Below are 27,878 nucleotides of genomic sequence, written 5' to 3'. Positions count from 1 at the left end.
GGCGTCCCGGTGTAGGAAGGAAAATCTTTTACCAAGATGGACACCATCGAAAGAGAAGGCGGGGTGTATAAAGAGAACACAACAGGGTATCAGCGGGGGGTCGGGAAGACCAGGAGAGAGAGGCACGGGGCATGAGCGGGGGGTGGGGGGAAGAAGGGAGACACGGGGCATGAGCGGGGGGTGGGGCGGGAAGAAGGAAGACACGGGGCATGAGCGGGGGTGGGGAGGAAGAAGGGAGACAGGGCATGAGCGGGGGTGGGCAGGGGAAAGAAGGAAGACACGGGGCATGGGTAGGGGAAAGAAGGAAGACATGGGGCATGAGCAGGGGGTGGGGGGAAGAAGGGAGACACGGGGCATGAGCGGGGGTGGGGGGTACAGGAGGGAGACACGGGGCATGAGCGGGGGTGAGGGGGAAGAAGGGAAACACGGGGCATGAGCGGGGGGTGGGGGGTGGAAAGAAGGTAGACACGGGGCCATGAGCGGGGGTGGGGGGAGAAGTGAGACACGGGGCAAGAGCGGGGGATGGGGGAAAGAAGGAAGACACGGGGCAAGAGCGGGGGGTGGGAGTACAGGAGGGAGACACGGGGCTTGAGCGGGGGTGGGGGGGAACAGGGCAGACACAGGGCTTGAGCGGGGGGTGGGGGAGGAAGAAGGGAGACACGGGGCATGAGTAGGGGGCGGGGGAAGAAGGGAGACACGGGGCATGAGCAGGGGCGTGAGGGGAAGAAGGGAGACACGGGGCATGAGCGGGGGAAGAAGGAAGACACAGGGCATGAGCGGGGGTGGGGGTACAGGAAGGAGACACGGGGCATGAGCGGGGGGGTGGGGGTGGAAAGAAGGGAGACACGGGGCATGAGTGGGGGGTGGGGGGGAAGATGGGAGACATGGGACATGAGCGGGGGTGGGGAGGAACAGGAGACAGGGCATGAGCGGGGGTTGGGGGGAGGGGAGAGACACGGGGCATAAGCGGGGGGCGGGGGAAGGGAGAGACACGGGGCATAAGCGGGGGGCGGGGGAAGGGAGAGACACGGGGCATGAGCGGGGGGCGGGGGAAGGGGAGAGACACACGGGGCATGAGCGGGGGGCGGGGGAAGGGGAGAGACACGGGGCATGAGCGGGGGTGGGTGGAGGGGAGAGACACACGGGGCATGAGCGGGGGTGGGTGGAGGGGAGAGACACACGGGGCATGAGCGGGGGTGGGTGGAGGGGAGAGACACACGGGGCATGAGCGGGGGTGGGTGGAGGGGAGAGACACACGGGGCATGAGCGGGGGTGGGTGGAGGGGAGAGACACACGGGGCATGAGTGGGGGTGGGTGGAGGGGAGAGACACACGGGGCATGAGCTGGGGTGGGTGGAGGGGAGACACACGGGGCATGAGCGGGGGTGGGTGGAGGGGAGAGACACACGGGGCATGAGCGGGGGTGGGTGGAGGGGAGAGACACGGGGCATGAGCGGGGGTGGGTGGAGGGGAGAGACACACGGGGCATGAGCGGGGGTGGGTGGAGGGGAAAGACACACGGGCATGAGCGGGGGAGGGTGGAGGGGAGAGACACGGGGCATGAGCGGGGGTGGGTGGAGGGGGGAGACACACGGGGCATGAGCGGGGGTGGGTGGAGGGGGGAGACACACGGGGCATGAGCGGGGGTGGGTGGAGGGGAGAGACACATGGGGCATGAGCGGGGGTGGGTGGAGGGGAGAGACACACGGGGCATGAGCGGGGGTGGGTGGAGGGGAGAGACACACGGGGCATGAGCGGGGGTGGGTGGAGGGGAGAGACACACGGGGCATGAGCGGGGTGGGTGGAGGGGAGAGACGGGGCATGAGCGGGGGTGGGTGGGTGGAGGGGAGAGACACGGGGCATGAGCGGGGGTGGGTGGGTGGAGGGGAGAGACACGGGGCATGAGCGGGGGTGGGTGGAGGGGAGAGACACACTGGGCATGAGCGGGGGTGGGTGGAGGGGAGAGACACACGGGGCATGAGCGGGGGAGGGTGGAGGGGAGAGACACACGGGGAATGAGCGGTGGAGGGGGGAGACACACGGGGCATGAGCGGTGGAGGGGGGAGACACACGGGGCATGAGCGGTGGAGGGGGGAGGGGGGAGACACGGGGCATGAGCGGGGGGTGGGGGAAGGGGAGACACTGGGCATGAGCGGGGGGTGGAGGGGAAGGGGAAACAGGGGGCATGAGCGGGAGGTGGGGGAACAGTGGGGAGAGAGACACGGGGCATGAGCGGGGGTGGGGGGGGGAGAGACACGGGCATGAGCGGGGGTGGGGGGAAGGGGAGAGACACGGGGCATGAGTGGGGGTGGGGGGAAGGGGAGAGACACGGGGCATGAGCGGGGGGTTGGGGGGGAAGGAGAGAGACACGGGGCATGAGCGGGGTACGGGCATGAGCGGGGGTGGGGGAGAAGGGGAGACACACGGGGCATGAGCGAGGTGGGGGAGTTGATACACACGGGGCATGAGCGGGGGAGGGGAGAGACACGGGGCATGAGCGGGGGGTGGGGGAAGGGGAGAGACACGGGCCATGAGAGGGGGTGGGGGGGAGGGGAGAGACACGGGGCATGAGCGGGGGTGGGGTGGGAGACACACGGGGCATGAGCAGGGTGTGGGGGGAAGGGGAGAGACACGGGGCATGAGCGGGGGGAAGGGGAGAGACACGGGGCATGAGCAGGGTGTGGGGGGGAAGGGGAGAGACACGGGGCATGAGTGGGGGGAAGGGGAGACAGACAAAAACACGGACATTAGTTTGTGTGCAGGCGGCAGATCCCGCTCCTCGGCCCTCCGCTGGCCACCGTGTGCCGATGGCGTGAGCGGGGGCTGGAGAAACAGGGCAGACATGGAGCATGAGCGGGGGGTGGGGGACTTACTGTGCAGGTGGCAGATCCCACTCCTGCTGACCTGACAAAGCCTAAAGCCTCTCATGCGAGAAAGAAAGAAGATGGCGGGCGTCTCTGAAGCCACGACGCACTGCACGTTTTCACCGCATCCAATGAGAGAGCACGTCTGATGTCCGCGGACATCACGCAACCCGCTTGCCCAATCCCTGTCCTGTCCGCGGAACGAACAGGGAAGTGTGTCTGCGAAGCGAACACAGATATCACTAATTTTTTTTTACCTACTTTTTGGTCATTTTGAAAATAACTACGGACGGATTTTCACCAAATTTGCAAAAGCACGCTTTCGGGACTAAGCCGCTGCTCCTGGTCCAAATTTGGTGAAAATCCGTCCAGCGGTTTTTGGCTGTAGGCGAGAGCAAAAAAAATTTCCCATTCAGTCTATGGGGAAAAAAAGAAATTTTGGGACCCCCCTATAACTCTCCCCCCCCCCCCGGACGAATCCTCACCAAAATTCAAAGTGGTCCATATACTTTGGAAAGCTTGTCTTCTTTTGAGATCTGGCATGAACACTCCCTAGGTTTTGCCACCTTTTATTTAATTGTCTGCATAACAGAAAAAAAACTAAGGGTGCACTGCAACTTAGTACATTTGGATTTAATTTCAGATAAATATCTAGATATTCCTTTCTTTTTACTATTGTTCAGAATTATATGAGAACGCCAGGCAGTGAAAGAGCACATACAAACATACCCTCTGGTAGAAACAACCATGTATTATATCATTTGTATCTCAAGCACTGTTGTAATGAACAAATATACCACTGGGCACCTAATCATTTCTCCCAACCCCGCCCCCACCAATATCCCCTTAGTTTCATCACTTCAGTGTCTATGATGGACTGGGCTAATGCCTGCTGGGAGTTTACTAGCACTCACAATTTTACGAATTTCTATGTGCATTAACCACCCGACAAATTCCAACACAGAAGAAACACGTGGCTGTTATTTGGTGCTCATGCAGACTTCCTTTATGCCTTTTAAAGAAGTGTTGCCACGGCCATTTTAGAGTGTGCTCACTATAACCAATATTTTAAAAATAAATAAAAAAACAGCCCTCATTGTAGGCAACCATATATGAATTAAACAAAGGGGGCTTTCCAATGGAGACTACTCAACTCACCGTGGTGCGTACTTGTTTAGAGCTCTGCAGCTCCAGCCCACCCAGAGCAAAACACAGGAAGAAATGCAACCAGCTGGCTTCCCTCACTAGGAAACACCACCTGTTGATTCTGCAACCAACGCCCACACAAGCGAGTCGGGACTGCGACACAGAGACTGGCCGAGTCTGCCCGAGCGCTAGATTGCCACACGATAGGCCAGGTACAGCTAGTCAATATATAAAGGTTACTACTACCTTTTAAGTTAGTTGCTCTGCTCAGGTCAAGGCTGACTCTAAAATGACACTTACTTTCCCTGCCGCCTTCTTCGTTCTTTCTTTTCCAAGATCCAGTCCTTACTTTTCTTTGCAGATTTTCCCTTTGACGTTCGGAACCGTATCCTGTGCAGATCGAGAAAAAGAAAGCCCGTCACAAGATGAAGGATGCTAGACAAGGAACACAACATTGTCTTAACCACTAGCAGCACCCTTAAACCTTGTCAGTTTGTCACATGCACACCTACCTGCCTTTGGGAAGAAAAAGCGTCTTCTGTGTTATGGGGGAAAGTGGGTGGAAAGAGGTTGAGTTGGTACCCAAAAAAGTAGAGGGATATAGGCAAATCAGTAGGCGGGGAAGCATACATACTGGGGGCCAATTCTGTATAAAGGAAAGATTACTCGGCCTACTGACCACTGTATTTCTATTCCAGGGATCCCTCTCCACCATACTGTAGGGGATTCCCAGAGCCTTTTCAACAAAACAAACCAAGCGCTTCACCTTTAATTTACATGAAAACAAGTGCGCAGTATGGGCGTGACAACGCTCCGCCCTGGGACTCCACCTCGGCCCTTTTCTGCACCACATGCAATTAACTGCACTAGCCATTTCCAAGAGATTTAGAGAGGGTTATATGAGGGAACACGGACTGTGTACTGGGAAACCCTTTGTTATTTTTTCATATTTACACCTGCGTTAGTTATAAATTTAACTAAGCATACAGCTTTATTAAAAAAAAAATTATATATATGTAAAACACACGTTTTGAAGCTTGTAGCACTTCAAAAAAAAAACCAACAACATGTAACAATAATCCCTGCACACACGACCAAACCGCTTTCTCAAAAAGCATTTTATTTAATTACAAAAAATCTTGTGCAACCAACACTGCCTAATGGCTTTAAAAGGGTAGGCATCTCTCCCACGCCTCGCTTGCTGACATACAGGTTGTAAAAACACTCACCCCACCAGGGTGGAGCCACGCGTTCTGCTTGTATTCCAAGCTTCCTCAGGCTTTTTTTCTTCCCATATACGTGAAAACACCTTCATTTATACAAACAGGAAGCGGACCGGCATTGGTATTAGGCTCCTACCCTTAGCTTTCATTTTTCCGATCAAGTGATCGCAAAGGGCTGTTCACACTAGCGCGCAAAGCCGCGGCCATCTATGAATGAATTCAGGATACCCAAGATCGAAGTTAATACTCTCCCCTTCGCTGCTCAATTCAGTGTTGGAGAATTAAAGAGGCGCAGGGGAGAAGCTGCTTTCCAAATGCCAGATCCTGCAACCTGACACCGTGTTTAAAATAATAATGTGTTTTATGTGCGCACAATTCATTGCATGGTTCAGTTTGATCCTACATGATGAAACGACCAACCAAATCACCCCATGGCTCGGAGTGTTTTTAAAAAAAGCCGGAGTTAAGCGTAGCACATCTCCCTTCTTAGGGATATCACCACATGACCTTCCTTTGTATATGGTGTGCCTTAAAGGAGCCTCTCCCTATTTTCTAAAGGAAAAAGGCAGATCTCATTAATCTACATAAATCTCAGCACATCATACTTTGACAAAATTGTCCAATAAAGTGCAAAATAAATAATAAGCAGAAAAGTGCATAGTGCACATATAGCAGCAATTAGTCCAATAGCAGAGCCTATACATTATGATAAAGGGCGAGTGCATCATAAGAAACTATGACATGTCCCAGATAAATGCATTGTTGAAACACAAACATTAAAGTGCAAGTGCAAGTGCATCATCACAGAGTCTCAAATGTCCTTTGGCGGATTAATTGTAGAAACACAAACATTTCAGGGTCGATGTTCGATCCCATGGGTCTCAAAGTGTCAATTTACATATTAATGACGCTTCCAGCTGTCGCAGTTTGAGTTCCCGATTACCCAGTCTCTTATGTAGTGGGATATGTGCAAGCCCCAGAAATGACATTTCTTTAACATCACCTTTGTGTCTTTCAATGAAATGTCCCGTTAGGGGGTTGCTAAGATCCCCATTTTTTATCACTCTGTAGTGTTGCAATATGCGCAGTTTGAGGGCTCCTATGGTTGATCCAATATAATGTAACCCACATGCACATGTGTTTACATACACTACATACTTCGTGGTGCACGTTATTTTGTGTTTTTATCTCCATTTCAAGCCATTGCAGCTAATAAAAGGTTTTTTGGATACAAATATTGGACATCTTACAATTGGCACATTTACGAAACCCCACAATTTCTTGTTTCATAAAGTGACTCACAGGCATGTTATTCTCTGTGACCACCATGCCTAGAGACAGAATTGTTTTCAAAGTGGGAACTTTACGATAAGTGACACTGGGGACTGTTCCCAATACTCTTTTAAGATCAGGGTCTGTCAAGAGGACATTCCAATATTTGCTCATTATATTCTTGATGTTTCTGGCCTGGTAATTAAAGTTAGTGATAAATCTAATATCCTTCTCTACAACTTTATGTGCTCTAAACAATTCCGCTCTTTGAATGTCTTTAGCTTTATCAAAACAATCAGCCACAACCACCTTTTTATAACCACGATTGACAAATCTTTGGCCTATGTATTGGGCTTCTCCTTGATAGTTCAATTCAGTGCTACAGGCTCTCTTTGCTCTCAAGAACTCTCCATAAGGGATCAAGTTCTTAAGTGCTGTGGGGTGATGGCTCAAAGCATGTAATGTAGAATTAGAGCTAGTTTCTTTACGAAAGCGTTTAGTTGTCAATTTATTGTTGACAACATTGAATTTCACATCCAGAAAGACCAATTCCTTTCTGCTATAAACAGATGTGAGCTCAAGATTCAAATCATTCTCATTCAAAATGTTAACATAGGCATGTAATAGTTCTGTCCCATCCCATATTAAGAAGAGATAGTCTATAAAGCGGTACCAAACCACTATGTTTCGTGAATCTTTCTCTTTCTTCAGCCCATGCTACTTTTGACTCCCACCACCCCATATACAAATTGGCATACATGACCCCATAGCCGTGCCTTGAGTTTGTTTGTATATGGAGGCCTCATGCAAGAAGTAATTGTGTTCCAAACAAAACTGCAACATTTCCAATAGCATGTCATTATGTTGTCTATGACTGATGGATCTAGTCTCTAGATAGAATTTACATGCCTTAATACCAGCCATGTGCTTTATAGATGTATATAATGAGACTACATCAAGGGATACCAACAGGCATCCTGGTTCCCAATTGATGTCATGTAATTTTGTGAGTAAATCAGAGGTGTCTCGTATATGTGAACTAAGACTGGTCACAAATGGCTGCAAAAAACGATCTAGAAATTTCGAGGTATTTTCAAAGAGACTACCCATAGAGGACACTATGGGACAACCCGGAGGGTCTACAAGACTCTTATGAATTTTAGGATTGAAATAAATGAGTGGGGTAACACCAGTACTCTTCATCACTAATTCATGATCACACCATTTACGCAACATAAAAAAATACAAGGTGTTCGTTTCCGTTAACACTTTGTTGTCTACCAACACATAGTTACTAGTCACACTCAGTTGCCTGTTGGCGTCTCTGTTGTAACTTTCACTGTTCATGATCACTATTCCCCCTCCCTTATCAGAGGGGCGTATGACTATAGAGTAATCATTCTTCAAGTTCTCCAGTGCCTTATACTGCTGGAAATTCAAATTCCTGGAGGTCGATGGTATTTTGGTAGGTAATTTCTTCAGATCTTGCATAACAAGACATAACGAGACTCTCTAAGTGTCAACCGGTCCACAAGCACTATTCGGACAGAAGATAGATTTGAGTTTGAGATGACTAGGACATGCAATATCCGTAAATATCCCAAATTGTTCTTCTAGTGTGGCGTTGTCTAATGCCTGTGTCAACTCATCTTCCAGTCCAGTTTGCTGTTCCATGTTGGCTAGACAGATCAGACTCGTCATGTCCTCGTCTGTTAGAGGGGATATTTCTCTTCCACACGTATCCTTAATCCTCGGTCCTTCGTTGACCTTAGTGGCATAAAATTTGGTCAGTTTGAGTTTTCTCAAAAATTTGTAGAGTTCCACCCTTGTCGAGGTATAGTCATAGCCATACGTGGGACTAAAAGATAGACCTAAGGGTAGTACTGATGTTTCCTCGTTGGTAAGAGTCCTGTTCGAGATGTTGAAAATCTTTAATTGTAGGTTTTCTTGCCTTTCGGCCTTCCCCTCGGATTGTTTCCAGAGCGTGTGATCACACTGGATTGGTTGTTTGTGTTGGCACCCACTCCTTGCTTTTCCCGCTTTACCTGCTGTGCCTCTTCCTTGTCCGGATGGCTGGCCTCTTCCCCCCTCTTTTCCATTCTGCTTTCTAGGTGCAGTAGTTTGAATTCTTCTAAAAAATTGAGCCTTTTTGATGTAGGCCCATCTGTGTCTGAGATCTCGATATCAGAACTGCTAGGTTCTTCCGGAGTAGCAGCTGTTGCTTGACTGTTAGTGGCAATTTGCGCCAGTCTACATTTGATAGGGCATCAAAACGTTTGGCGAATGTGTATATTCTACCCTGCTCATAATCCAAACGATCACGCTTACATTTTTGCTGTTTTCTCATTCTGATTTCCCCTTATTGTCTTTTCAAATTTTCTTTAACTCTTGAAATATGTTTTTTACATTCATCTCCATCCTCAGATGAAAAGAGTTGTTCTTCCATCGCTTCTATATCTTTGAGGAGCTTTATCCTATCAAGTTTGGCATACTTAATAAGGCTTTCAATCATTTTAAAGAACATTGATTAGTAGGTTGTGTCCATTCCTCTATAAGCCTGGGATCTATATCCTCAAAAGCGGGGATCGTGAGGATTCTCAGTCTCCTCGAAATGCGCTGGACTTCTAAATAAGTTTGTAGCATCATCGCCTCCCACCATTTGGAGATTGCTTTTTTCTTTATTTTTTCGAGTTTGGCAAACTTCTGCTGTACCATAAGACTCGCCCGCAGACTGCTTTCTGCTGCGGCTTATCTGGCTGCTTGATCGTATTTAAAAATGATTTGTGCTGCTGCTCTTCTCTTGGCTTCGACCTGTTCTGCCATCATACCAAACCTACAAATTGTAGGACTGGTACAATCATAGGGGTTGGTTGCAAAGGAAAGCGGCTATTTAACTGAGCTGGATGGGAAAAATATTGCTCTCAAAAAAGCACCCTCACTCCACTCAAGACAGCGGCTAAGGTGCGCTCAGTTGGTCTCCCTAATTCCAGTATTTTTTAAAAACACTCCGAGCCATGGGGTGATATGGTTGGTCGTTTCATCATGTAGGATGAAACTGAACCATGCAATGAATTTTGCGCACTCGCGCACATAAACACATTATTATTTTAAACACGGTGTCAGGTTGCAGGATCTGATATTTGGTAGGCAGCTTCTCCCCTGCGCCTCTTTAATTCTCCAACACTGAATTGAGCAGCGAAGGGGAGAGTATTAACTTCGATCTTGGGTATCCTGAATTCATTCATAGATGGCCGAGGCTTTGCGTGCTAGCGTGAACAGCCCTTTGCGATCACGTGATCGGAAAAACGAAAGCTAAGGGGAGGAGCCTAATACCAATGCCGATCCGCTTCCTGTTTGTATAAATGAAGGTGTTTTCATGTATATAGGAAGAAAAAAAGCCTGAGGAAGCTTGGAATACAAGCGGAACGTGTGTCGGTTTCCACCCTGGTGGGGTGAGTGTTTTTACAACCTGTATGTCAGCAAGGGAGGCATGGGAGAGATGCCTACCCTTTGTAAGCCATTAGGCAGTGTTGGTTGCACAAGATTTTTTGTAATTCAATAAAATGCTTTTTTGAGAAAGCGGTTTGGTCGTGTGTGCAAGGATTATTGTGTTATATGCTGTTTTTTATTATTATTTTTTTATTATTATTATTTATTTTTTTTAAGTGCTATAACCTTCCTCAACACATGCGAATTTTACATATTTAGAAATCTGGCCAAGATGTCTTTCCCTAGCACCAGCTACATGCAGGCTGAGCACTATCTTGGCATATTTGTTGTATATATTACACACACATCAATAGTCTAAAATCATCATTACTTTGTCCAATATAAAGATCATGACACCTACATAAAAGGGATCAAAAGAAATTGTTGAAAGGCTGAAGGAGAGTAGGTTTTGGGGGGGAATAAAACTGTCCAGGTGTGATTCACTGTAGCAATCACCCCCATGTCGAGGAGCATACAGGGCCGGCAACGGACCACGAGTCCAAGCGAAGAGAGGGTAGGCCTCCCTGTGAAGGCTCAGTCCAGTTACCAGCCCTGTACGCATCCCCAACATGGGGCGATTCGAATCTTGGGCTTTGTTCAGAGTGAAGGTGAGAAGGGAGGTGGACTCCGCGAGCCAAATTTCCTGTAAAAACAACAAATACAATATGGCTGCCGCATTAGAATATAGAAAAGTTACTCTATGACGTTGGCCGAAGCGAAGTAGCCACAGTGCGGAAGCCCCAGCAGGTAAGTGGGATGGGTGTGCAGAGGTCTGATGTGGGTTTAAGAGAAGAGTATGAGAAACACAGCAAAAAAGAAATGGCACCACCCCGGTGGCCAGGTAGTTGGAGAAACAGGCGGTACAGTGGCAGTTCTCACCTGAGTTTCCAGCCACCCGAGTGGTTTAGTGCTCTTCCAAGGGTATGAATGCTGCTTGAGCCTGTGAGTGCTGGGTGACCTAGCTGGCTTCCTGGGTCTGCTTTCCTGAAACCCCCAGAAACCTCTGAACGTTCTGGCCCTGCTTTCACTCCTGGATAGAGACTGGCTAAACTAGGTCAACTTGGATAGAATAGCTAGGGATTTTGCAGCCTGCAAGCAAGATTTTTTTTTCTTGAAAAGTTCAGTGTTCATGGACCTATGAAACCGCGCCACACCCTCGAAGTGCAGATCCAAGATACGGTCCTGGACATCTGATATGTAACTTGGTAGCATCCATCCAAGCACACCACCTCATATGTACTCCAATGTAAAAACCACGGTTCCCTGTGCCAATAAGCGGCACAGAGGAACCCACATAACTAATGGCATGAAGGATGGACACTGCTGCAATATAGAGAACAGGGGGGGGCATCCAACAGTGAAAAAGGTGGAGGGAGGGAGCAAGGGCAGTTTAATGCAGTGTAGAAGGCAATAATCTAAATGCGGAGACATTACATAAAATTGCTGGTCAGCGTCATCATTAATCTTCATGCTTTGGAAGGTCCCCTTCAGATATAAAAATGTTAGAGGCAGGAAAACAAGGACACCAATGGCTTGTGGTACCCAAGACAATCATCCTCTTTTACTTTCTCTCTTCCAAAGACTGTGAAGGTACCCTTACGCCCTAGACAGCCATTAAGGAAGAGACAACGACAATAATTCACATTGTTGCAACAGAGAAAGAGAAACCTTAACAGTGGTAAAATAAATGCAGGGATCATGACCAAGGTGCAGAGAGGTATAGGATGTAAAGTAGGAAGGAACAGGAGTGGCACAATTTACATCATTTTCAAGAAGATTGAAAGTGGAGTACATCCATCCAATGATTTGTAGAATTATTATTATTATTTTTTTTCAAAGCCGAGGTAAGCTAGTTAGAAACAATATGAGGGACCAAGAGGTACGAGAAAGGAACTTGCGCAAGGACGGACATGGTAGATCATAACGAGATGGAAGAGGAAGTGTTTCGAATAGATCAAGTGAAACCACAGGATACACGGCTGTCCTGTAGCGAGAGGACAACAAGGGGGGATCCTTGTGTAGAAATTACAGCCGACATGAAGCAGGGAGGAGGAGGGGTGGCAAATAGAGACAGGATGCAGGACAGTGACAGCAGACATGAAAGAGACAGAACAACTAATCTGCAGGCCCTCTGCTCACAGACCATAGTAGCCAACGTGCGGTAGTAGCGTGTCTCCTGCAGGGACTAGAGAAGAGGAAAAGAAGTGGAAGATGGGTCTTTCGAGGATACCTCCAGGGTATATAAATCGGAGATTGGCACTGTGCAGAAGCCATGCGAGTCCACAATGTTAAATATAGACTCCGTCTGGGAATGGGCAGCATACTGAAGAAATGCGAGGAAAGGCATTGGAGTTCAGGAGAGGTAGTAAAGATGTAATCAGTGCACAGTCAATAGCTCGCATGAAATTAAAGGTGGTGTATTCCCCGAGACAAAAGCAGAATAGATTAGTGGTACAAGTGTGTGTCTATACCACACAAAACCCCAATGTGTGGGGAAAGGTTTATCAGCACTGATAATTTGAGACCACAAGGTATCGGAGAGAGGATTGTATGTAGAGACTTGAAAATAACGTGTAGAGAAGGGACTCTACCTGCAAAGATGCCCTAGCCGTGCTAGCCCACAAGAGGTTACAGAATATCTCCTGTGCAGACCAACGGGATCGACCACGGAAACCAGGCGTTCGTACAAAACCATTAAAAAACGCAAGAGTAAAGGCAGACAACAGGGCACATGAGAAAGAGCATCGCATTGGGAATTCAAGTTTCCTGCCGAGGGAAAGCCTCACAGAAAGTACATCAACATGATGAGCATGGTTAAGAGATCGCACAAAGAGGTTCTGATGAGACCCATCAACTCAAACTCCCAATACCTCTGATTGGTGAATATGGCATGAGAAGAATCTTGCTTTTCGGAGATATCTGTGCCTAGACCCTAAAAGATAAAAACACAAATTAGTAGAGGTTAAACATCACAAAAACAATGCCATGGCCTTAAAAAAATAAAAATAAAAAAAAGCAAAGGAGTGAAAGAATACTAAATAAATAACGCTCCTGCCCACACAGTTCCACGGATATGTTTGGATCAGTGTTAACACCAGAGCAGTGCCACAAGGAGGCGCTCTAACATCATTTACTACACAAACTTTAAGATAAAATGCTTCTTTTAATTTCAAAAGTTTACTGTTGAAAAGAAGTGCGATTAATAATTAAAAAAATATGTTTGTTTAGATGCTTTTACTAACCTTAAAAACACTACTTTTGGGAATAATAATTACTTAACTTGTTGATCTCCCCTGTAAAATATAATTTTATTCCCAACTACAAAAAAGGTAGTATAATATTCCCACAAATAGTATCCGTGTCCTCCCAATTCCCGAGCACAATCCCACTCACTGCACCTTGGGTAAAGCGCCAGATGTCCCAGCAAACAAGCAGAGGAAGAATCTATAACAGAAAAAAAGAAGGAACAAAATAAAATAAAAAGGGGCGATGAGAGAACTGCTGTGAACATTATAGGGAGGGTGGAAGGCGGGGAGACTAGATAGAAAGCAAACACAATGAAACACAATGCAAATATGTTCCACATAAAATGGGGTTTCAATAATCTCTTGTGACGTTTCATACCAAGCCTTTCAGTGCCATCAGCTGTCGATATTTCCTGGAGCATAAGCTAGTAAATATAACAATGAATCGAATAAACAACCCATGCCTGCCTCTCTAAGGGCTGTAGTTGCTCCCCACAGCTCATACAGGCTTTCAAGAAGAGCAGCATTTTTAAATGGCTCCTGGAAGCTCGATGAATCGGGGAGTATGAAGAATAACCACAGTAATCCCGTTTTCGTGTCAATCCTGCCATCATTTTGTCTCTGTGAGGTGCATCCCCAGTGAGCACATCGACCAAACCAAATGTGCCAGGAAAACCATGTCGACGTCCCCTTTCGATCTTGGTATGGTAATGGGCATTTGTATAGCGCCTTTCATCATTGGTATGGTCTCAACACACTATAGATTGAGCACCCTTGGGGGACCGCAGTCCAGATAAGTGTAACTGGCCAGAGAAATAAATAGTGCCTGTCTGCACTAGGTATGTGTGCAGATAGGCTGGCTTGATCATGGGGGCTAGCTGCATTCTAATGCTGGAGGTGGTGTGAAAAGTATGCCAGACAAGTAGTATGTGTAAAACTGGGCTGAATATGTTGTGGGGGTAGCTGTATTCTAATGAATGTTGTGCTGTGCAGTGAATATGCATGTGGGATTACGTGTGCAGCTAGACCAAATTCATCGTGGAGAATAGCTTCAGAATTCGAGGTGCTGTGCAGGTCTAATCTTCAAAATTCTATCTAAATGTGATGCACACAATTAGGCTAAGTGCAAAATATGGCTACCTTAAACAATTAGGATGTAAAAGCTGGTGAAAACAATCCAAGAAGATCCTTGAAATTAGTCTCTGAGCACATGAATGGGGGCAAGAGAACATATGATATACCAAGTGTAAGGGTGCAGAAGGAGGAGACCGACACACAGATGTCACGCTTGTTAAACTTTTATTGTAGGATAAATAAAAGAGAACACCTACCCTTTCCCAACTCTAAGAGGGGTTTCCCTACCTCAACCAAAAATACTAAGGATTAAGTCAGGATGTCCGTGTAAATTAAGAGTCCACCATCCTGTGTCAAAAGAGAGAAAGTTTGCTTCCATTTGTGTCCGTTTCCGTCTGCTGCAGCGAAGCGGTGGAGCACACAAGGCATCTGGACCGGACTGGCTATGGCATCAGGTAAGGGGGAGCTTGCTCCTGTACGGGAGTGGGGGAGCCCTGGGAGTGGGGTGGGGGCAACCAGGGTTTATAATGATATGATATGGCATTTATAACGCGCCTATACACAAGTGTTTCAAGGCCTGAAGTTTGCTGGGAGCGGGGTAGGGGGCACCCAGGACATGCTGGGATTGAGGTAGGAGGCACCTAGGACCGTGCTGGGAGAGGGGTGGTGGGAAACCCAGGACCGTGCTTGGGAGAGGAGTGGGAGAAAACCCAGGACCGCGCTGGGAGAGGAGTGGGAGGGAACCCAGGACCGCGCTGGGAGAGGGGTGGGAGGGGAACCCAGGACCGCGCTGGGAGAGGGGTGGGGTGAAACCCAGGACCGCGCTGGGAGAGGGGTGGGGTGAAACCCAGGACCGCGCTGGGAGAGGGGTGGGGTGAAACCCAGGACCGCGCTGGGAGGGTGTTGGGGGGGGGGGGGGGGACCCAGAACTAAGCTGGGTGTGGGGGGCCCCAGGGCCAAGCTGGGAGAGGGGTGGGTGGAGCCCAGGAACTGGGCAGAGTGGAGGGAACCCTGGGACCGTGCACTGACACAATCATTCATGGTGATTTTTACTTACTAGCCATTTGGCACATTGGTGGGTGGGGCCCAGCCTGCCCAAAAATGTGAACAGGTTGGAAGACCACTGAATTAGGGTCTTTCCCTTTGCCCCGTTGGGTAGTTCCAGCAAGTGCCAGTACCTCCTGGTACCCTTTTCAATCCCCCAGTTAGCCCTGGTACCTTCAGGGTTTCTGTTGCTTTGGTCCCGCTGGATACAGGATTCCTCAAGCTCTGCTCTCGACTTCTGTGGGCCCGTCAGGTCTTCCGATGTGCTGCTGCGGCTCCACAGCCCTTGCAGTCCTTCTGCGTGTGCATCTTCCCTTGACTACGCTATATCTGGGCTATGCTCAGCCGTACGGTCCTTCCACATCAGACCGTTTACAAACCTTTCTTCCTGTCCGATAAAATTCAGCAGCCTCTTCTTTCTGTGATGCGGGCAAGCGTTCCCCACACTCACAGTTCTTCCAGGGAGGACGTTTCTTCCATTCTTGAATCGTCCTCCCCATTCTACTCTTTTTGGGCCAATCAGCATTCAAGAATCCCTAGCACGCTCATTGCAGTTGTGGGAAGTGCTCTTAATGGCTCAGCACCTCCTCCTCGTCCCAGTACCTTTCCTAGTAATCTCCATGAGGTAGACTAGGTTCTTCATGAAAGAAAGACCTGGGCAATGTTGCCTGCGGTGTGGGCCCACACCCTAGTATCCCATTGGGATTTTTTCAAAAATTATAATATCTTAATCATATAGTCAGAAAATATTTGTTATTGAGGTTGTCAATTTATTCATTGATTTTCAAAATAATTTTTTGGTGTAAGCAAAACAACATCTAATGAACAATGCATTTGGGACTAAATAGTCCTTCTGGGCCTAGTCTTTGGTAACGCTGTCAGCGTGAGGCAGTTACCTTGCGACACAGAAGGTTTGCGCTTGTATTCGTACCACAACAGCCACGCCGTGTAGGAACATTCGAGGAATCGAATCCATTAACAGCATAGCCACAGACTAGGCTGGAGGAGCCCGGAAAAATTCAAAAGCGACTGCAAACAAATAAAACCGCAGCTTTAAAAACGTTGTATTTCTAAGTTTTCCGGGCTCGTCCAGCCCAGAAAACTTAGAAAAAAAATCCCAGCTAGTGCTTATTTTTTAAAAAAAATAAATAGCACTTACCGAGATTTAGCTGCAGCTTTCCTGCTCTGGTCTCCGGTCCCCGTCCTCCGCATACAGCACTAATGAAGGGAAAGCCACCCAGCGGTAGCTTTTGTTTACTACAGCTGGCTGGCTTTTCCTTCATTAGTGCCGCAAAAGCCAGCACAGGAGGGCATCCATTTCACAAAATGAATGCGTCCATGTGCTTGCTTTTGCGAATTTTGAGCTTGAATAGCTCAAAATTTTACACAGGAAGTTTTAAAAAAGAGAACGCTAGTATTTTTTTATGTTGCCCATCTATTTTTTAAATAACATTTTTTACTGGGCCATGCCTTTAAGATATATTTTTATATTATTTTTATATTTTTATATTTTTGCAATTGCCAAAACTCTCACTGGAGAGTTTTGGCAATTGCTGTCGGAAGCGGCCTCTGCGTGACCCCGCGTTATTGTTGGCGCTGGTACGCGTCGGAAGAGGTGCGGCTTGACGGCCTGACGTTTCAGAGCGGAGGGTGTGCTGACTGAGTGGAGGCGCGCGCGGTCCTGTGCGACGCGGCCGGCTCTGCCTTTACACCATCCCCGCACCGTGTGTGCCGTCGTCGACCGCTGACTGCTGGCAACCGAGCAGCGGGTGGTGAGTGTCGCGGCACCGTAAGCTGACATCGGAGGAGAGCGACCGAGGGAGCGCACTAGGACTCGGTGCGCAGGGTTGGGCGAGTGACAGACTCTGCCACCCGGCACGCAGGTACCGGGTTTACTTGCTCTTTGGCTGGCTCCGAGGCTGCGTCTCATCGCAGGGTCCCTGTGGGGGGCTCCCATCCTTCTTGGGCCGAAAGGGGCGACAGTGCGGTGGGTCGTCTTGCGGCCTGGTAGCAGAGCTCTGTTTCTATGGGAGCTGGCTACGTGGAGCCGCTGTAGTACCACTTTCTGGTTAAAGGTGTCTGCAGATACGGTGGCACTGACTGCTTAGAGGGGGCTCATATTTGACCAAGTGGGGCTGAGATTGACACTGGTGTGGGCTCTTCAAGTATTTGACGGCTAGTTGAACAAAACGAGAACAGAGCCCATACAGTGGGGGTATCTCTGGGACACAGATTAATCTGGATCGGAACCCTGATAAAACAAGCTATAGAAGGCAAGTGCTATTCTTTACGGAGTAGTAGATATTGTTATGCTCGTATAACTGAGCATACTGAGGAGTATAACCAGATAGCTCAGTTGTACATTGCTACATTTTAGAGCAAAACAAATACATGCCTTCTCGTAAGAAGTCCCAAGCACGCTACAACTTGCGACAACGGAAAATAAGGAGTAGTCCAGCAGACAAAGAGCGAGCAATGAGTAAAGATAAGCACACAAAGCCAGCACCAGCTGCCAAAAGAGCAATAACGGATTTTTTTCCAGTGAATTTGCACCCGGAAAATAACTCAACTACTATGGTGGAGGTGATTAATATTGATACGCAGGACCACGAGAGCTACGTAGACATAGATAATAACTCTCTATTGGAGCTCTGCCTTTCCATGCAAAGATCTATGACACCTGCGGTGGCCAAAGTAGGGCAAATGGCACCCAGCGATCAATTGGAGGAAGTTACTCAATCTCCGAGAATTGGCTCTGTGAGATTGTCAACTACACCAAACCTAAACATTTATAATGATTCCGAGCCGGAATTAAGAGAGGAGGATGTTAGCATCACAGCTTCTTCCAGCCCTACGGACCTGGCTGAGCTACAGTCATCGGTTGCCTCTGTACAGTTTTCTCTTAAGATCCTTCTTAAAATGTGTGGACGCATATTGGAAACCACACTAAGTTTGCATTCGCAAAATCCTACCGCAGTGACAAATATTGCGAGCGCCCCTGGGGTGAATACAGCTTCAAATGCAGAAGCAACTGAGACTGTGGAGAATCTGGCAACGTCCCCCAAAGCAGCCAATACACCTGAAGTATTTTTCTCCTGAAAACAGCGGAGACTAGGCCAAAAGAGCGGCAACGAGGAAGAAGGCTTGCGAGGTAGCACCACCAGCACCGGAAATTGAGCCTACCGAGAAAAATAACAAAAAACCGGGGAAATCAACGGCAGGTGGGAGCAGACGTAAGGATAAGCATGCTGGCTACCTGACAAGTTGGGTACTGTCAGATGATGATGGGGACCGTGAAATAGAAGATAGACCTGTATCTGTTAACATACCTGTCTTAAAGCAGCCTGAGGAGACTCAAATTACTGGTGGCAAGGATAACATAGTAGTCGATAGAGATTCAAGTAGAATGAAACTGGTGAACAACCCTAAGGATAATGAGGCACCACAAAAAGATAATAGATTTGCCTCATTAAAAATCTATACCAGCAAAGCGAGAACTGTTGGCTCACTAGAACTGAACTAATGACTAGATTCCACGCTGTCCCTCAACTACGAGTATTAAGATCGGATGACTTTGAATTCATTGAGCCTCTACAAGTTAATAATACCAATGTCTCAGCCATTCATTGCAAGTTCATTTCCTCTGCCCAATTGATACGTAATTATAAAGAAAGCCTCCGAGACGTTGATATTGGAGTGGATCCCGATCCCGATCAGGAAGATCCAAAATGGCCACGCAAAGCTCTCCTAGCAGTAAAAGAAACCACAGAAGTTCTGCCAAATTTGAAAAGGGACCGGGTCGTGATGGCCGACATCCAGAATGTTCTAACCTGGTTAGCTTCAGCGCTATCAAAGGTGGCGAGTGCAAACTGAACCCCCTCACTGGTATCATGGAACTGCAGAGGGTTCAAAGCATTTGTTCTCCTCGGCGGGTTCTCTCCAGCTCTTAACTGAAAATGTATGCATATGCCTTCAAGAGACCTGGATGAGATCACCCATAATACTCAATGGCTATACAATCTATCAGTCCCTGGCGATGAAGCAAAGAAGAGGGAGACCTTATGGAGGCCTGATCACAGGTATTAGGAATACTGTTACTTCAAGACAGCTGGAGACATTATCCAGCGATAAAATGATCGCAGTGGAACTGGAGAGTACAAGTGATGGATGTAGAGAAAATATGCTTATTATCAATTTGTATAGCCCACCGGGTGGTAATGAGGCTGAATCTCTACAAGAAGCAATACATGAGGTGTTGGCTGCCTGGGTGATGGATTCGTCTAATAGATCAGTAATTATTGTTGGTGACTTTAATTGCCACATGTCAGGCATAGCCGGTACAGCTACTAATCCTCTTTTGAATTCAACAAATAATATGGAACACAAGGTTGAAGACCCACTCCATATCTCTTGGCTGAGCTTTTTTAACGGCTGGGAAATGGAGATGATTAATGGCAGCACTTTAAGCGACAATCCAGGATATTATACATGGCACAGTGGGTTTGCAAAAAGTGTTCTGGATTATATATTTGTGAGTCCGCAGATGGCCACCAATGTCGGTGACTTGAAGACTTCTGCAAATGACTGGAGCGATCATTCATTGCTTGTGTTGAAGTGTAATATTGGTATACCGGCTATATGTACTAAGCCACTGGGGGATATGACAACTAACTATTCGGGCACTCGACTATGCTGGTCGGACAAAAAAAAAAATCAATGCAGCTGTAACTTCGGTGCAGGCTATTGATGATAATATACTCTCCAAGTTCCATAATATGTCCATAAATGAGATGGAACATTGGGTTACATCATTCTCCACTGCTCACGCGACATCTGCAATAAACCGGATAGCGATTGATAGTAAAACATCAGTAACTTACGATAAAAGCATTAGAGACGTAGATTAAGAGCAGAAATTAGACATGCCAAACGTACTAGTGCATCTCTTGGGGCTTACCATGGCATTTGCAGAACCTTAAAAAATAAGTACAGAGCGTGTGTTAAAGCTAAAAGGTTCGAGCAAAAATTTAGACGATGGCAAAACATGGTTCAAACCATATGTTCCAAAAATTCAAGAAGCATATGGTCTCTCCTTGGCCAAGCCAGGGGCAGCGGTAGAATGGATTTGATTAACCCCATAAGTTCCTGTCAATGGACGGACTTTAAGGGTCACAATATCCCTACCAAGGAGGTGGTAAATCGGCAGGAAAAATGACCCCAGGGGCCATCCCTTTTAGTATAACATTTGATCATCTACTTTGGAAAATTAAAAGACTCAAGTCATCCAGGGCTCCTGGGCCCAATGGTCTTTCAAATGCTGTGTTAAGAAGCCAGCCGGAGTTTTGGGCTAAGTTTTAAAAAATATTATTTGGGAAAATCTTAGCGGTTGGAATAATCCTTAAATCATGGCAGCACGCTTATTTAATACCTATCTTTAAGAAAGGCGATAAGAAAGATCCCGGTAATCTCAGGTTACTTTCTTTGCTCGACTGTACAGGGAAACTTTTCGCATCACTGCTACTCGATAAATTAGAGAAATGGGCGGCTAAATCTGACATATTCAACATTTTCCAGAGTGGCTTTACGAAGGGCTACTCAACGATCCATAATATAATCATCCTGGACACATTACGCTCAAAGGCCATGAGGAAAGGAAACCCGCCACTTTATGCCCTGTTTGTCGACTTTAAGGCAGCTTTTGACTCGGTCTGCAGAGAAAAACTGTGGGCAAAACTCGAACTATTAGGTTGCCCTGAGATTCTTTTGTATTACTTAAAACTATTGCATGAGGACAATACAGTGGCCTGTAGACTTAACAACCAGGGGGATATGACCGCTATGATTCCACAGAATCATGGAGTTAAGCAGGGCTGCGTGACGGCCCCGTTTTTGTACAATCTTTACACGTATGATGTACCAGATGTCATCTTAAGTGTGCATAACTGTCCTCCTGTTGTTGGTACAACACACTGTGCAGTGTTAGCATATGCCGATGACCTGATTATTATGGATCATACGTTTAGCGGTCTACGGAGATCCGCATTGAAGTTATGGGAATATGCTGCGAACACCGATCTAATTATTAACCATGAGAAAACTCAGGTGATGATTTTCGCAAGTAAGAAGATTGCACGTCCTCGACTTTTACTGCATGAAATTGAAATCAAGTACACGCAGCAATATAAATATCTCGGGGTTGAAATGGACGCTAACGCGGGCTATAATACTTGCATTCAAATGAGGCAACATCGGGCAGCTCATGTAACGTCGCTGATTAGCCAATTTGCAAGACAGAACTGTGGACTGACATTGTACGGAATCCGCCAATTGTATACCCAGGTGTTTACTCCCATGGTTGTTTATGGGTTGGAAGCTTTGCTGCAAATGGATCTAAGTTGGCTGCAAGTTATAGAGGGGAAGTTTTGGAGAAGAATCCTGGGGCTCCCTCAAGCTTTACCAATGGCATTGTTAAGATTGGAAGTGGGGGTTTCCTCTTTAGGTTCCGTCGTCCTGAAAAGGGACAGCTGAACTATATCTAAGGATTACTAATCAACCAGATAATCGGCTATTGAAAGAATTCGCCACCGAAATCTCAAAGGAAGCCACCAAATGCCACCTTAAAAAGGAGACAGAAGCCTTTTTCAGGACTATATACTGGACTAAGAGTGGAGAGAAGTTTGCGGATCCTCAAAAAATGGCTCTATCTAAAAAAATTGCCCTGTGGGACTGGCTGGAGAATTATGCACATCTGGATAAGCTTCTGAAATACAAATTCATTCATTACATGCTCTATTCCTTTAAGCAAATGCAGCCGTATCTAACGCTCTGTCCATCAAGTAGACTTAGGCGATTCTTACTTTTACTGAGGGTTGATAATTTACCACTGGTATCTAACAAAAGTAAACACAATGGTTTACCTCCCACAGAGAGATATTGCAGACTATGTAAGGATATTGGATGCAAAGAAACTGCTAACCATGTACTAACCAAATGTGTAAACATGATGGATACTTACTTAGTAAGTTATAGCAACTTTGTCTATGACACGGCAGCCATAGGGGATTCTGCATTTTGGCTACGCCTTATGAACACTCAAAGTCGGCAGCTGCAGATCGCCACTTTTAGAGTATGGCTGGTAATCGAAAGAACTCTGAATATATATTTAGGAATTTTTTTGAAATTATGATACCAACCTTATTATAAGTTTGGTGATTTTGGTACTTTGTAGGTAAAACATTTTATTATTAATTTATTAATGACTAATGAGTTGAACAATAAGTATAATATGCTTGAGTTGAGTTTAATTGTAACTCTAACTTAAATTTGTTTTTTTAGTCAGACAAGTAATATATATTTTGAGACTGTTCCTAGACTAGGTTTTGGCTTTAGTTTTGCTTGTTCGTATACTATCTTTAGTTTTCTTTTGTATGCTTTGTACGTTTACAATGTGTAAAGTTTAAATATAAACTGGAACACATTATTAATAAATTAAAATTATCATTTTTGAAAAAATCCCAATGGTATACTAGGGTGTGCGGCCCAAACCGCAGGCAACATTGCCTAGGTCTTTCTTTCATACAGTCTACTTTTTGTGCTGACACACGGTAGCACAATTTCAGTGGGCTGCACCCCAGAAACAGTACTAGAGTACTAAAAAATCTGTATTAAGAGTAAGATAAACAGCAGTGCCCGCTCTAGTTTTAGCATCTTCTAGCTTCTTCTTCATCCCAGTACTTTGCATATTCTATACTAGACATATATACATGGGTTGACCAGGCATGGGGTTGGAGGTGAAGGTGTTTTGGGGTGGAGTGTAACGCGTTCTTCCTGGATAGTCGTCCTTAGTCCCATAGGGGGATCCCTCCCTGCAAGATCCTCCCGCTGAATACAAGCCCAGGGGGACTTTTTGGGTAGCGGGCTTGCCTCTCTGGCCTCATGGGAAGGGGCCCTACTCAGGGAGAAGTGACTACATCCAAAGATTCGTCATGCAAGTTTTGTAATCTTGGGTTGCCCCTGTTGAGAGCTTAAATGGTCCACAATATCATTATCCAGAGTATATAAACAATGCCATATGGTTACTCACAATAGACGAGGATGAAGTAGCCTTAATGAAACAAACTAGTGGCAAATACCCTGCCCCAGATGGGGCGTCAATGGAGAATACACCAATAGTGGGTTTACACAGATTCTGAAAGTAGGATAATTGTCACCGGCCTGCAAAACTGGAGTATGTGGAGGAGGTGGAAGATCCTCCATTAAACTTTCCAACACGTTCATCTAGAACGTGCTTGCTCGTGCGGTATCCCTACAAAATATCCCCACCAAAAATATTGCTGTTTGTCTTGCCATTTTTGGGGGGGATAATTTGTGGGAGCGAGGGTTGCGGGGGGTGTCTCCCGCACATTTTGAAATAATGCGTGGGTGTCCCCTGCATGGTCCATGGGTCAATATCGCCACAAAAATATGGTGATGGGGATATTAACACATGGAAACGTCCCTGCTAGTCTTTTTCCTTCAAGCCGATTAGAAGTAAGCCCCACCCCCTTTCCAGCATGTTGCAACCTTGCTTCTTTGTTTCTCCCATCGGCCCGCACACGCTAGTATCGAATGCTTTACTGCCTTTTGCTGGTATTCCTCTTTGAGGCACTCTGGTCCGTTTCCCAGGCTGCAGAATGTTTCTGCCTCCCTTGCTCATGCACGGCTCCACCGTGCTAATTCCCCTTCTGTACTTTCACGGCTCTTCCGTGATTCGGTATGCACAGTTTGTTTCCCCTCACCTCTCATCTGTCGCGACTCCCAACTCCTTGTTACCAGTATCGGCTCCTCTGCAGCTCTTCCTCCCTCTGAGCCTCAGCAGCCGGTACGGCTCGTTTTCACATTCCGTGTGCTTGGATTAACATTGGAAGCGGTTCAATAACACAGTTTGGACAGTTTAGTCTTCTGGATAACCGCCACCTACTCGTTGTGACAGAGCTACCGCCAACATTTTCACACACAGCCCTTCAGCTTCTTGCCTTCCTAGCTCGCGGCTCCTCCGCTTTCCTCTTTTTCCCCATTCCAGCTGTTTGGAAGGTCTGCTTTATCTGCCTTAAAGGTGGTCCTGTGTCCACCCACCATTCCGTTTACCTTCTGGTACACGCTCTGAAATACACCGGTCCTCATTTCAGGATTCCGCTTTCTCTCTTCTCTGATCAGTATAAAACCCGTGGTAGAAATCTTCCTGGGTGTCTTACTTACCTTCTCTGGTACTTCGGACAAATGCCCAAGAATAACCAGGTTACTCACCGTATTGACCACCTTACTCCTAGTCCATAGTCCCCTTTCCTCCATACTTATGGGACATCTCTCTGTCCTGTGGGACGGGACCAGAGCGCTTTGTAAAAGCATCCAAAATTTTTTTTAAAAAAAGAACATTTTCTTTTGTCCTTCCTCTCTTTGTATGCGGGGCCCGGCACGCGGTTGTAACCCCGCCCATCTCGGCTCCGCCCCGCGCATCGCCCATCAGTCCTTTTCGATCGCCAAGTCAGAGACCCTTTAGCAATAACAGAGGAACCTTAGTAGAGGGGACGGCGGGCGGGCATATGGAGGAAAGGGGACTATTGACTAGGAGTAAGGTGGTCACTACGGTGAGTAACCTGGTTATACTCCTACGTCCCGTCCCCTTTCCTCCATTCAACCCAAGCACTCCTTACAGGAACTATGGGTAGATGGAAAAAAAACCTTACTGGAACAGGTCCTTCAGCACAGCCTGACCAATCTGAGCATCAGCTCTTGAACTCGGGTCTAGACAATAAGGTTTACAAAAAGCCGACGACGGGGAGGCCCAAGTAGCCGCCTTTGTGATGGTCTCCCAGGGGACATATTTCTGAAAGGCAACTGCGGCTGCCTTGCCCCGCACCAGGTATGCATGAATACCTTTAGGAGGCTTTAGCCCATGAACGGTAGAAGACTCCGTAATGCAGGCAGCGATCCATCGGGAGATGGTCGCCTTAGAGGCCTGCTTGCCTTGTGGATTACTAAAAGTGACAAACAGTTGAGAAGAACTCCTAAGCTTGGAAGTCCTATCAAGATAGAACTAAAGAGCCCTTCTAACATCCAGACAGTGTAGAACCCTTTCCGGCAAGGTAATAGACTAGTTTAGATGAAATTCAGAAACCACCTTCGGCAAGAAAGCAGGTTTTTTCCATAGGACCATTGTGAAAAGCCAAGAAGGGATGTTCCACCCACAGAGCTTGGAGTTCGCTCATGCGCCTTGCCGAAGTGATGGCCACCAAAAAGGACACCTTCCATGAGAGGTGCTTGAGGTCCACCGTGGCCATTGGTTCGAAAGGCTTATGGCACAACGCCGTCAGGACCACATTTAGATCCCACGCCGGGTGCGGACTGCGAATCGGAGGAAAGAGGCACATCAAGCCTGCAAAATGTCTCTTAACCACTGGGTTAGCCAGAGAGTAAGAACATTGGTCCGTAGATAGATAGGCAGAAACCGCTGAAAGGTAAGTTCTACACGATAAAACATGAACTCCCGACTCTGCTAGGTGGGATACAAAGGACAGTACCATGTCAACTATAGCCCGCCTTGGGTCCATGCTTGTCTAAACACCAATGACAGAACCTAAGCCATTTGCTTTTGTACTGGGACCTAGTCGAAGGTTTTCTGGCTGCCTGGATAATGCGCAGGTTATCCGCAGACAGGCCAAGATGCTCTAAAGACCTGAACTCGGGCACCACGCCGCCAAGCTGAGCGATTGTGGGCAGGGGTGCCACAGTTGTTGTTCCCCCTGGTGAATAAGATCGGGGGTCACCGGTAATCTGATCGGCGGATACACTGACAGGTGTTGAAGTTCTGAGAACCAAAACCTGGCCGGCCACCACGGGCCAGTGAGCATGAGAGAACAGTTCACCGAGTTCTTCAATTTGCAAATCGTCCGATGAACTAGAGGTAGAGGCGGGAAGGCATAAACCCTCAAGTTGTGCCATGGAATCTCGAGAACATCCCCCCCCCCAGAGAGGAGGCTCCCAGCCAGTTTCTGGAGGCATACAGAGGAAGCTTGTTTGCCGCCGTAGCGAAGAGCTCCTCTTCCGGAGTGCCCCAGCGCAGGAAAGTCCATAAGAGGACCTCCGTCTTCAGTACCCACTCGTAGCTGACTATCGTCCGCCGGCTGAGGGCATCTGCCGTGATATCCAGTAGCCAAACTCCATGTTTCACCGCCCATTCCCAAATCTGGATAGACAGTTTTACGAGCGGGGGAGACTTGGTGCCCCCTTGCTTGTTGATGCAAAACATCGACACTGCATTGTCCGTGCAAATCCGGACCACTTTGTTGGCTATGATCGGTCTGAACGCCTTGAGCGCTAGGAAGATCGCCAGGAGTTGCAGATGATTTATGTGGAGGAGCTTGTCCTGAGGCGACCAAAGATCCGAGACCTGAAGAAGATCCGTCGCACCCACCCGAGAAGGGAGGAGTCTGTCGTGACCGTTACCGTCGGAGTTGGGTCCTGAAACCCCGCCCCAACCGACACGACCACCAGTCCAGGTCCACTCTCATGGAAGCTGGAATCGTTATCAACTTGGAGTCCGGATCCACAGCCTGAAGCCAAGAACTCTGAAGAGCCATCCGAGTATGCCTCATCTTGAGGCGAGCAAGAGGAAGCGCCAAAAAACACGAAACCATGAGGCCCAGAAGCCTCTGGAACCACCAGGCTGACATGCCCTCCGACTGCGCAAACATCTGACACGTGGCCAACAGAACCCCCATTCTGTCCCCATCTGGTAAACTCTGCAGTCGATTGTGTTCCAGCGAAAACCCAGGAAGATCAAGTCCTGAGAGACCGTCATGGAAGATTTCCGCCAGTTCACCGACAGCCTGAGGTGGAACAGGAGCTTGAGGAGAGACTGAAGACTACAGGCAGCTTCCAGTGGACAAGGGTTGCGCAAGAGCCAGTTGTCCAAATACAAATATACATGGATACCCTGCAGACGAAGATAGGCCGCAATCACCAACATCATCTTCGTAAAGACACGCGGTGCCAAGCTTGGGCCAAAAGGAAGCACTCGAAACTGGAAATGCTCCTCTCCCACTGAGAAACTGAGATATCTCCTGTGTGGACCCCATATCAGGATATGCATGTAGGCGTCCTGAAGATCCACCAGGCTGAGCCAGTCGCCCATCTGCAAGGAGGACCGAATCTGGCCGGGTGTGATCATCTTGAATTTCTCTTGAGGTAGGAAAAGATTGAACTGGGAAAGGTCTAGGATGGTGCGCAGGCCAGCCTGGTTGGGTTTGGGCACCGTAAATAGCCGGGAGTAGCAGCCCTCCCCTCGCTCCCCCAGGGGAACGGGTTGCACAGCTCTGAGGTCCAGCAGTTTCTGCACCTCGGCCTTTAGGGAGGGCGATCCCGACAGCTGGAAAGGAGGGTTGAAGGGTGGGGTAGGGGTAAGCGGAAGCCCGCTTGAGCGACTGACAAGACCCATCTGTCCACAGTGATGGTCTGCCACGCCTCCCAATGAGACGCAATGCG

At 47.7% G+C, this 27,878-nt stretch overlaps 1 protein-coding gene across 1 annotated transcript in view; it reads right to left on the bottom strand.

The window, feature by feature from the left end:
- Positions 1-27,878, bottom strand: part of BUD23 (BUD23 rRNA methyltransferase and ribosome maturation factor) — a 111,306-nt gene that overhangs the window by 29,396 nt on the left and 54,032 nt on the right. Inside the window, exons 9-11 of the mRNA XM_069614795.1 lie at positions 13,392-13,437; positions 12,864-12,925; positions 4,310-4,399 (exon numbers count right to left, since the gene is read on the bottom strand). Coding sequence (XP_069470896.1) covers positions 4,310-4,399; positions 12,864-12,925; positions 13,392-13,437 — 198 coding nt within the window. The remainder of the gene's footprint in view (positions 1-4,309; positions 4,400-12,863; positions 12,926-13,391; positions 13,438-27,878) is intronic.

This window comes from Ambystoma mexicanum, chromosome 9, assembly GCF_040938575.1.
Source record: "Ambystoma mexicanum isolate Mex_15411 chromosome 9, UKY_AmexF1_1, whole genome shotgun sequence".
NCBI lineage: Eukaryota > Metazoa > Chordata > Amphibia > Caudata > Ambystomatidae > Ambystoma > Ambystoma mexicanum.
This window is presented reverse-complemented; position numbering and strand designations above follow the sequence as displayed.